General features: G+C 39.3%; 1 protein-coding gene across 4 annotated transcripts in view; it reads left to right on the top strand.

The window, feature by feature from the left end:
- Positions 1-12,040, top strand: part of KDM2A (lysine demethylase 2A) — a 91,079-nt gene that overhangs the window by 50,987 nt on the left and 28,052 nt on the right. For 3 of the 4 annotated variants that reach the window (XM_070359791.1, XM_070359789.1, XM_070359790.1), the window contains exons 6-10: positions 4,667-4,845; positions 8,053-8,159; positions 8,497-8,590; positions 9,749-9,902; positions 10,004-10,119. In XM_070359791.1, coding sequence (XP_070215892.1) covers positions 4,667-4,845; positions 8,053-8,159; positions 8,497-8,590; positions 9,749-9,902; positions 10,004-10,119 — 650 coding nt within the window. Of the gene's footprint in view, positions 1-4,666; positions 4,846-8,052; positions 8,160-8,496; positions 8,591-9,528; positions 9,575-9,748; positions 9,903-10,003; positions 10,120-12,040 lie in introns of those variants that run through there. The other variant, XM_070359792.1, reaches the window with a different exon arrangement.

The raw sequence follows: 12,040 nt of genomic DNA, 5'->3' as shown, positions 1-12,040 counted from the left end.
ACTCAGATGACCATTATATCTACTACTGCGGGCAGGAATCCCTTAGAAGAAATGGAGTAGCCATCATGGTCAACAAGAGAGTCTGAAATGCAGTACTTGGATGCAATCTCAAAAACGACAGAATGGTCTCTGTTCGTTTCCAAGGCAAACCATTCAGTATCACAGTAATCCAAGTCTATGCCCTGACCAGTAATGCTGAAGAAGCTGAAGCTGAATGGTTTTATGAAGACCTTCTAGAACTAACACCCCAAAAAGATGTCCTTTTCATTATAGGGGACTGGAATGCAAAAGTAGGAAGTCAAGAAAACCTGGAGTAACAGGCAAATTTGGCCTTGGAATACAGAATGAAGCAGGGCAAAGACTAATAGAGTTTTGCCAAGAAAATGCTCTGGTCATAGCAAACTCCCTCTTCCAACAACACAAGAGAAGACTTTACACATGGACATCACCAGATGGTCAACACTAAAATCAGGTTGATTATATTCTTTGCAGCCAAAGATGGAGAAGCTCTATACAGTCAACAAAAACAAGACCGGGAGCTGATTGTGGCTCAGATCACGAACTCCTTATTGCCAAATTCAGACTTAAATTGAAGAAAGTAGGGAAAACCACTAGACCATTCAGGTATGACCTAAATCAAATCCCTTATAATTATACAGTGGAAGTGAGAAATAGATTTAAGGGCCTAGATCTGATAGATAGAGTGCCTGATGAACTATGGATGGAGGTTCTTGACATTGTATAGGAGACAGGGATCAAGACCATCCCCATGGAAAAGAAATGCAAAAAAGCAAAATGGCTGTCTGAAGAGGCCTTAGAAATAGCTGTGAAAAGAAGAGAAGCAAAAAGCAAATGAGAAAAGGAAAGATACAAGCATCTGAATGCAGAGTTCCAAAGAATAGCAAGAAGAGATAAGAAAGCCTTCCTCAGCAATCAATGCAAAGAAATAGAGGAAAACAACAGAATGGGAAAGACGAGAGATCTCCTCAAGAAAATTAGAGATACCAAGGGAACATTTCATGCAAACATGGACTCACTCGATAAAGGACAGAAATGGTATGGACCTAACAGAAGCATAAGATATTAAGAAGAGGTGGCAAGAATACACAGAAGAACTGTACAAAAAAAGATCTTCATGACCTAGGTAATCACGATGATGTGATCACTCACCTAGAGCCAGACATCCTGGAAATTGAAGTCAAGTGGGCCTTACAAGGCATCACTATGAACAAAGCTAGTGGAGGTGATGGAATTCCAGTTGAGCTATTTCAAATCCTGAAAGATGATGCTGTGAAAGTGCTGCACTCAATGTGCCAGCAAATTTGGAAAACTCAGCAGTGGCCACAGGACTGGAAAAGGTCAGTTTTCATTCCAATTGCTAAGAAAGGCAATGCCAAAGAATGCTCAAACTACTGCACAATTGCACTCATCTCACACGCTAGTAAAGTGATGCTCAAAATTCTCCAAGCCAGGCTTCAGCAGTACGTGAACTGTGAACTTCCAGATGTTCACGCTGGTTTTAGAAAAGGCAGAGGAACCAGAGATCAAATTACCAACATCTGATGGATCATGGAAAAAGCAAGAGAGTTCCAGAAAAAAATCTATTTCTGCTTTATTGACTAGGCCAAAGCCTTGGACTGTGTGGACCATAATAAACTGGAAAATTCTGAAAGAGATGGGAGGAATACCAGGCCACCTGACCTGCCTCTTGAGAAACCTGTATGCAGATCAGGAAGCAACAGTTAGAACTGGACATGGAACAACAGACTGGTTCCAAATAGGAAAAGGAATATGTCAAGGCTGTATATTGTCACCCTGCTTATTTAACTTATATGCAGAGTACATCATGAGAAACGCTGGGCTGGAAGAAGCACAAGCTGGAATCAAGATTGTCGGGAGAAATATCAATCACCTCAGATATACAGATGACCCCACCCTTATGGCAGAAAGTGAAGAGGAACTCAAGAGCCTCTTGATGACAGTGAAAGAGGAGAGTGAAAAAGTTGGCTTAAAGCTCAACATTCAGAAAACGAAGATCATGGCATCTGGTCCCATCACTTCATGGCAAATAGATGGGGAAACAGTAGAAACAGTGTTAGACTTTATTTTTGGGGGCTCCAAAATCACTGCAGATGGTGACTGTAGCCATGAAATTAAAAGACGCTTGCTCCTTGGAAGAAAAGTTATGACCAACCTAGGTAACATATTGAAAAGCAGAGACATTACTTTGCCAACAAAGGTCCATCTAGTCAAGGCTATGGTTTTTCCTGTGGTCATGTATGCATGTGAGAGTTGGACTGTGAAGAAAGCTGAGCACTGAAGAATTGATGGTTTTGAACTGTGGTGTTGGAGAAGACTCTTGAGAGTCCCTTGGACTGCAAGGAGATCCAACCATTGCATTCTAAAGGAGATCAGTCCTGGATGTTCTTTGGAAGGAATGATGCTAAAGCTGAAACTCCAGTACTTTGGCCATTTCATGCGAAGAGTTGACTCATTGGAAAAGACTCTGATGCCGGGAGGAATTGGGGGCAGGAGGAGAAGGGGACGACAGAGGATGAGATGGCTGGATGGCATCACTGACTCGATGGACGTGAGTCTGAGTCAACTCTGGGAGTTGGTGATGGACAGGGAGGCCTGGCGTGCTGTGGTTGATGGGGTCGAAAAGACTGAGCGACTGAACTGACTGACTTAACTGACATTTGGTAACATGGCTAAGGTTTGAAACTTCATAAACTGCGAAGTAAATACATTAAAATATCTCTTCATCAGTGATTGGTTAACTTGAGTCTTTAGTCAGATTTGTATTTCATTATATTCAAAATTTAGGGGGAAAAAAGCAAATTAGAGCAGTATAATTAAAGAAGGAAACTTCTGGTGTCACTTATGAAAGTCACTCAGTCATGTCAGACTCTTTGCAACCCCATGGACTGTAGCCTGCCAGGCTCCAGGGATTTTCCAGGCCAGAATACTGGAGTGGGTTGCTGTTCCCTTCTCCAAGGGCTCTTCCCAACTCAAGGATCGAACCCTGGTCTCCCACATTGCAGGCAAATCTTTTACCATCTGCTCATCATTGGTGTTCAGTGTGGCCCTGAGACATGCCAGGATCCTCAGGAATTCAGAGATGGTTACTCTCATATACATGATAAGGCAGTAAAGTGGATAAAAATGTTTTAGAAATGTTTCTAACAGAACGTGAAACGAAAGGTGCTTTGGGCTTCCGTTGTGCCTTGTCCTCTGTGCTGAAGCTTCAGTGCCAGCTTCCCCTTTGAAATGAAGTATTGCAGTACTGTCTATTGGCCACTTGAGGGCTTTTTTTAGACAACTGAAAAACTGTTTATCCAAGAGGTGAATGTCCGAGGTAGAGGAAGGTTCTCTAAATCCCTGTATTTTTCACTCCCCTACATGTTTTTGTGTTAGATTTCGCTTTTCCTCCTGTCACTGTGTATTTCCTATTACTCAGCACAGTCTCTGGGGTGTAGTAGATACTCAGGAAATCTGTTTAGTAGTTACTCTTCACAAGGCAGGGTTCTCAGGGGGCTTCAGAAAACCTAATAGTAGAGTACCTATTGGTCTGTTACTTGACTTTTTTTTCCTAATGACCTCCAGGAAGTAATTCTTTGGATCCATAAGTTAATGGGCCACCACAGCTTTTCTCTATTGGTCAGGCATTCTCATGGGTTTATAGTCCACAGATGACTTGCATCAGAATCATATGTTCAGTTCAGTTCAGTCGCTCAGTCGTGTCCGACTCTTTGCGACTCCATGAATCACAGCACGCCAGGCCTCCCAGGCCTGTACCTCCTTGACCACTATTTTCTTAACTTTTCAGCTGGACTGCCTCTCCATATCTTCTCTTATGCTATTACCTCTGCTTGCAATTCACACTGTTGAATCTTGCTGAAATTCTGTTTAGTCCTCCAGGCCCAACTCAAATGTCTCCTCTTCCCTCTCTTTTTCTAAAAGCCTTCTCCGATCAGTCTAGTTAAAACAATTTTTGTCTTTTGATTTTTCATTTTTACTACCGTTTAATTAATTAGCATCTATTTTATGTCAAACATTTTACTTCATTGACTAAATCCTCACATTGGCCCACAAGGTGATATTATTCCCAAGTTATAGAAGAAAATATTAAGGTTTAGAAAAACTAAATAACTTGCCTAAATAATATTAGAGCTGAGATTTAAACTTAGGTCTCTTTGACTCTGAGGCTGTTTTTTCTCCCCCTGCTATTTTATGCTGCCTCTTTGGCATTCTGCCTTCTGTTGTGGTTATTACAGTTGGTTGAGAATCTTGTGTCCATTAAGATGTCTTTATCATTCAGTAAATATTTATGGAATGTACGAAATTTATCATCTATGAATGGTACTTAGTACTTAAAATTGTTAGGATTGAGATATTGAATAAAGATTCAACGCCTGACCATGTAGTAAACATGCCATAGGGAGTGATTATTGTTTTTAGTATTAATCATTGTCATTCTCATTCTTTCTGATTTGATTTTCTGTTGATTACCTCTTTCAAGTGACAATTATTTCCTGTCTATTTATTGCTGAATACTGTAAGGGAAAAAGGATAGTTTGTTTACTTTCATTTGTATCTTATATTCTTAATATATTTAAGGATATCAGTGGCTCAGTAGAAATGATGAGTGCGTCTTTCATGGCAGGGAGTCGTCGTATGGTGGATGTCATGGATGTGAACACACAGAAAGGCATTGAAATGACCATGGCTCAGTGGACACGCTACTATGAGACCCCAGAGGAGGAGCGAGAAAAACTCTATAATGTCATCAGCTTAGAGTTTAGCCACACCAGGCTGGAGAACATGGTGCAGAGGCCCTCCACGGTTAGTCTAATCGTTGTCTCCACATTGTCTTTGTCACCAGGAGGGTTGTTTATACACTGGGAGAAGTTCTTAAACATACCAGGATGAAGATGAAGATGAACAAGAAAATTTAACTTGTATTTAACTTGTATTATTCGAGGGGTCATCATTTCCAACATCACTTGATTATGTTATAGGGAGAGGCCATTCTGATAATTTTGGAACTTTGTCACTTGCATGTAATGGGGAAGAGTCTTAAAATTCACTCTGATAAGAACTGTAAATAGGAAGTTTGCCTAGTAAATTTCTATCCTGTAGGTTTATACTTGTAGAGGTGCTTGGGAGAAAAATGATTTAGAGGCAGGTGAGTAGATGCTGTTGGATGATTAGTAGTAACAGATTGACAACCCAGCATGGGGGGAAGTTAGTTTTTGGTGCTTAACTTTCCTGAGGTAGATACTGATTTAACCTCTCTCATGAAAGTGGCTATCTACAAGATCCTTTCCTTGAGGGGGATTGGTTTCACTTTTAAAATATACTTAGTCATTTTTGGACCACTTTTATTCCTCTCTCAGAACTCACTTGAGTCAAGTATTCCATCTGGAGCAATGGAATTTGGAATGTACTAATATTTTAAACATTATTTTAAAGTCTCAGTGTTTTATCCCATCTTCATTTAAATTATCCTAATTGTACCCTTTGACTTTTAAAGTTAAAATGTGGTTAATTTGTTATAATAATGTTTATATATACGTATACATACGTACCTTCAACTTACTAGATTGTTGCATTATTACCACTAACACATTGGTATGTACAGACCAAGGGAAAATGTTCTGTCAGTGTGATGTAAAGAGATCTCCAATCTTGACATGAAACAAGAAGTGAGGCAGAGAAGAAAGACCAGAATCCCAGGCAGGAGGAATAGTATGTGCAAAAGTAGGTGCAAGGAGAGTGAGCTGGGCAACTTTGAACTGTCCATTTTGGGTGGTAGCATGAAGTGAGATTCTGTCTAGAGGAGAGAGATGGCTTCTGCTCTCATTCCAGCAGTAACTTAGAAGTAGATGAAGAAGTAGCAGATACAATGTGCAAGTTTGTTTGGTGATGGGGAAATTAGTTCATGGAAGGCGATGAGCTGTTTTTGCAGTATGTGATTTGATTATGTCCCAGTTTGGCCCTGTATTGGTACAGAACAGGTAGAAACTGCTGATTATCCGTCCTGGAGACTTGTTCTCAAACGGATGTAACCATTTAGCAAAAGGCCTATCCAGAGCCTAAAGAGTAACCTAAGAAGGAGGTATGAACACCTTACTACAGTATTCTTTTGGTAGTCAGATGATACCCAATAATATCAAACAGAAAGAGGATAGAGAATGACTTACTGCTGCAGGTGAGAACTCTAGCCAGAAAAATCCAACTGTCTCTGAGTGAACACTTAACAAAAAAATACTCATATGTTCCTAATTTTTCCTGTTCCTGTCCAGACATAAGAACTTAAGAGTAAGTATATTGAACAAGTCAGTTATCCTTTATTCTGGTAAAGGCTTTCCAAAGGACAGTTCCAGGAGATGAGAGATCCTGGCCACTACACTAAGAGAGCAGAAATTAGGTTTTGTTTGATGAGAAGAAAGAAACCTGGAGCTCAGTCAGTGTTCCTAGGCCCAGTGGATGCTTGGTTAAAGCTGTTGGATCCCTGAGTGGAAATTCTTTGAAATGGGCCAGAAAGTGAATCTTCATAGTTGTTCCTCACTTGCTTAAACTTGCATGTCATCAGTGACCCCTTCCAAAAACTCGCGGTTTACATCTGAGTATCCACTCGATATTCGCCTATATCATTACACACAGATTGTATGCATTTATCTAGATATATCGGAGAAGGCAATGGCACCTCACTCCAGTAATTTTGCCTAGAAAATCCCATGGATGGAGGAGCCTGGTAGGCTGCAGTCCATGGGGTCGATAGAGTCGGACACGACTGAGCGACTTCACTTTCACGCAATGGAGAAGGAAATGGCAACCCACTCCAGTGTTCTTGCCTAGAGAATCCCAGGGATGGGGAAGCCTGGTGGGCTGCCGTCTCTGGGGTTGCACAGAGTCAGACACGACTGAAGTGATGCGGCAGCATCTAGATATATGTTGTAAGGAAATAAATGATGAAGTATATACAGACATAAGTTATACAGCTTACCAGATACATCTTTTTTATAGCCATAAGTTAGACATCTGTAGCACCAGTGCTTTGCTGAATCCATGGTTGTTTGACTCACACTTAGCTACTTAAGACTGTTTCTTGGAGTTCAGTGGTTGGGTGCAGACATTTGAAGATATAGGACATGTTACAATTCAGTGTAAAGTGTTTAAAGAAGTTCATACTGTTTTCATTTCTCATTTCTTTCAGCACATATTATTTAAAACAGGTTCCTGGACTTCCTGGTGATCCAGTGGTTAAGACTCCATGCTTCCGTTGCAGAGGGCATGGGTTCAGTCCCTAGTGGGGGAAGTTCCCCATGCTGCATGGTGTGGCCAAAGGAAAAAACCAGATTCCTAAACTCTGATAACATTATTTCAAAAAATTTTAACATGTTTTTACATGTAATCCTCACAATATTCCTTTGAGGTAATTATCCTCATTTTACAGATAAGTTCCAGAGCCTCACAAAAGATCTTGAGAAAACGTGATAGACCTGGAACTCTGATTCCTAACCCAGTAGGTTCTGTAGCACATTGCTCATATAAGGCTGAAAATCCCTATGGAATTCTTTTCTCCTCCCCTTTCCTTTCCTCCTCCCCTCTCCTTTCCTTTTCTTAAATGTTTGGTATCTTGGCTCTTGTAGCAGTTTGTCTTTCAATAAGTTTACAGGAATCTTCCAGACAGTGCCTTTTATCTCCACCCTTCAACCCCCACCCCCGTCAGTATAGCTGGTTATGCCAGTCTGCCACACAGAGGGTTTTATTGGGTACTACTGCATCATTTAATGACTTTTTTTTTTAATGACTTTGTTTTGATTAGTGCTATCTTTGTGATCATGCTCGTGGAACCATTAGTCTTTATTTTCACTTAATAATTATATCTATAATGTTTGCCTGTTGACCCCGAATTTAACAGAAGATTGTTAGCTTGCTGGAAGTTAAATTGTAGTCTTTCAGTATGTGTTTTGAGAATTTCTGTTTTTCTTGACTTTAGCTTTCTCTTTAATCCCAACCTAAACGTTCTTCCTCCTTTTAAAGGTGGATTTCATTGACTGGGTAGACAATATGTGGCCAAGGCATTTGAAAGAAAGTCAGACTGAATCAACAAATGCCATCTTGGAGATGCAGTATCCTAAAGTGCAGAAGTAAGTGGCTTACCCTGCATTTCCTCAGTGTGCTGTGGGAGACCAGAGTGATAGCAAGGAATGGGTCCTCCCTTAGCAACCTTGCTTCATGTCCCAAGACAGTCGAGTTTAGTTCCAAAGGAAGAGTGTATGTAAGAGCCCCATAGCCATGGTAACATAAAGGAAAACAAACTTTTCTTCTGATACTATGATGACTTGAGATTGCATTCCTCTCATCAGCTGGGAGTTCATATCAGGTGGAAGATGGAGGGGAGTACACAGGGGAGAGTGTGGCATTGTGGTGGGAAGTCTCCTTTTTCTCATCAGTGCACTAACTCTACTGCTTTTTTTGGGTCAGGTACTGTCTGATGAGTGTTCGAGGCTGCTATACTGACTTCCATGTGGACTTCGGTGGTACCTCTGTTTGGTATCATATCCATCAAGGGGGAAAGGTATGGTCACAGTTGTGATGGGGCTTGGAATCTGAAGCCGGTTATATGACTTAGCTTCAGTTCATGCATGCTTCATATACCCTGAAAACTAGTCTATTAGGAGATACACATACACGAATCTGGAGAGAATCATAGACTAAGTTGACTTTCTTGGCTAGAATCCAGTAGAAATTGGTATCTATCTAGCCCATTTTCCTTTTGCCAATATTGGCACCAGTACTTAGTAAACTTCAACAGTCCTGTTTATAAATTCCCAAAGCAGAATTCTCCAAATGAAGGCAAGGAAGTGGTTTTAAGAGGAAAAGATAACTTCTCTATGTGGAAGTATAGTAAATAGTAGAAGGGAACACAAAGTGGGGCTAGATTGACAATGAAATCAGTCAACTGGGTCCCAGACCACTTTTCCCTATATAGCGACATTGGTCTGAAATGTAGCCAGAGGAAGCCTTTAAGTCCTGTATGGGGATATAAATAGATTTTTAAAGACTATCCTCATTCATAAAGCCTTATATTCCAGCTTCTGAGAGTGCTTCTGAATGCTGTATGAGAATGGAAATGTAGAATTAATACCAGAGGTTTATAGTATTATACTCTTATTGTGATCCTTTTTTTCTTGTTAAGAAGTAAAAGCATTTATGAGAGAAAAGTAGAACTGGAATGAAAACAGATGATGCTTTTAAAATGTGAGGGCTGAATTAGAACAGCTATATCTCCAAATCCAGAGTCACTTTGTTTACTTTAAATCTATTTAGATGGTGTCCTGAGTTTTGTCCTTTTGATCTTGGAATCGAGCAACCCAGGCCTGTCTTTTGAAGATATTGTATACCTAACTAACTGAGGCCAGCCAGCTAGGGGCAAGGAAGGGACTGCCTAGGTGACAAGCTTAATGCCCTCCTTCTCTCCAAGTCCTGTATAGGTTCCGGGTTCTACAATCAAACCCCAGGGAAGCCCTAATGCTGTTTGATCAAGTGGAGGACAGAAAAGGTCTACTTCCCTGAGGCCTCTAGAATTTCCCAAATGGTCAAGTTCTGTAGGCTGGGAGGATTGCTTGCTTCTCTTCTACCTGTTGGTCTTAACTTTGTACCTGTTTTATCAGTTGAGGGAGACGACTGGGTCATGTCAATGGCTGTTAACAGACTGAAGTTTTTTAACTCACAGGTCTTCTGGCTCATCCCCCCTACAGCCCACAACCTGGAGCTGTACGAGAATTGGCTGCTGTCAGGGAAACAGGGAGACATCTTTCTGGGTGACCGGGTATCAGATTGCCAACGCATTGAGCTCAAGCAGGGCTATACCTTCGTCATTCCCTCAGGTAAGCAAGATGGAAAAAAGTGAGTCGTCTACTCTAACCTCTGAGGGAGCCACACTACAGTGAGTGCTTATAGCCTCTGCCCTCCGTTCCCTTTCTCCTAGGCTGGATTCATGCTGTGTATACTCCTACAGACACCTTGGTGTTTGGAGGCAATTTTTTGCATAGCTTCAATATCCCCATGCAGTTAAAGATATACAACATTGAAGATCGAACACGGGTAAGTAACTGTAAGAATTAAATGTGAAGATGTTTCATATATCTATTTTTACTCTGCTTACTGTGTAACACTCAAACTATTTACTTTAACATATAAATGTGTACACCGCCTTTCTCAACTGGGGTTCCATGAGAGAATTAAACTTTACAGAAAATGATTTGTGTGTCTTATTTTGTCAGTTTTTCACAGGGTGTTACATAGCTGATAAATCATCCAGGATATATAGGGGAAAAGTTACATGCAGTAGATACCTTAAGGCAAGAGTTGACAAACTTTTTTGTAAAGAACCAGATAGTAAATATTTTAGGCATTGTGGGCCATACAGTATCTGTCACAAGCACTTACTCTGCCTTGTAGAAAGAAGCATTTAAACAAGTGAGGATGGCTCAAATATAATACAATTGTATTTATGGACACTGAAATTTGATTTCATACAATTTTCTTATGTCACAAAATTCTCTTTTAGTTAGATTCTGCCTTACCCCCTACCATTTAAAAGTGTGATATGTTAATGATTGATGAATCATGGAAGAGCTCTGAAAGTCTTAGTGGTACTGCTCTATAAACTTGGTGGATTTGAAAGTTTTCAGGATTAAAAATTTAAAAATAATTAATGAATTCATAATTTTTAGAAGGAATGGTTACTGACTAATGATCAGTTAATCATTTTGGTGCCTGTTTTGAAACATGTATTTTGGTTAGAGCTACCTATTACATAAATATTATACATAAGAGACAAGATTGTTGCTGTCGGAGTTATAGAGATTGCCCTGTTAGAATTAAGAGACGATACAGTGCTTGAATTTTATAGAATTTTATAGCTTGTTTGTTAAAAGTAGTGAAACTACAGAAGATATAATAGTAGTTTAGTAAATTGGAAGTTAAAGTAACAGTAAAAATAGTTAAAATTTTTAAAAGAGAAAAATCACATAATTTCATAGTAAAATACTCTTATTTAACTCAAAATCATTTTGCAGTAATACCATCTACCTTGGTGTAAGATTCAATCTGAAAATATTTTTAAAAAGCATTTGCTTTTTTGGCTAAAAATTGCCATTATGTCCATTGCTTAATTGTTTGCTCAGTTTGAGGGAAGAAAGGGAGGATATATATTTAATACTGTAGGTAAAATGAGCACCTTAACTCTTCATGGAAAAGTCTCCTGCAGACTGTTAAACTGGTAATAACTAATCTTGGTTTGTCTATCTGATTTTCCTAGACTTTGTTTATCAGAAAATGTCAAATTTCAGTATCTGACATACTATTCCATTTTTCCTAAATATGTCTTAATTCTTTCCTTCCAAATAAGGAACTCTCTGTGTTTCCATGAAATTTCACTGGGTCCTCTACACATGTCCACACACTTTTTTTTTTTTTTTTTTTTGCTTTCCACACCCAAGCTTTTACATTGCCAGTACCAACCTGACATACATTTATTATGTTACCAACTTCTTTAAACTTAACAAAGTTTAACGTAAAAGAGAATATGTAGAGAATGCTTTAGTAAAGAAATATAAAATATGTTATAAATTTAATGCAATATGTTAGTTACTTTTGCCATGCCGGTATAGAAATAGACTATTTGAATTGAGCATTGGTAAGTCTATTGATAGTGCTTAAAGGTTCAATAATTTTATAATGAATATTAAAAACTTTTTTTTCAAGAATTCCAGCCCAGCCTTAGAAATTGTGTGCTCTGGGTATCTAGCAGCATAGGTAAAATGTAACGGGGTAGTTTGGGTGTATGATGTCCTGGCTATTATTAGTTCAGTCTCTTGAGTTCCAAGTGAAAAATTAAAAGTGTAATGCCCATTTTATATTTTATTTTACTTTATTTTATTTTTTAAAACTTAAAAGGCAAACAGAGAAGTGCAGTGTATTATGTTTAATTTAGGGGGGATCAAGTATCTGTTAATTCTTG

Source organism: Bos mutus, chromosome 22, assembly GCF_027580195.1.
Source record: "Bos mutus isolate GX-2022 chromosome 22, NWIPB_WYAK_1.1, whole genome shotgun sequence".
Taxonomy (NCBI): Eukaryota; Metazoa; Chordata; class Mammalia; order Artiodactyla; family Bovidae; genus Bos; species Bos mutus.
This window is presented reverse-complemented; position numbering and strand designations above follow the sequence as displayed.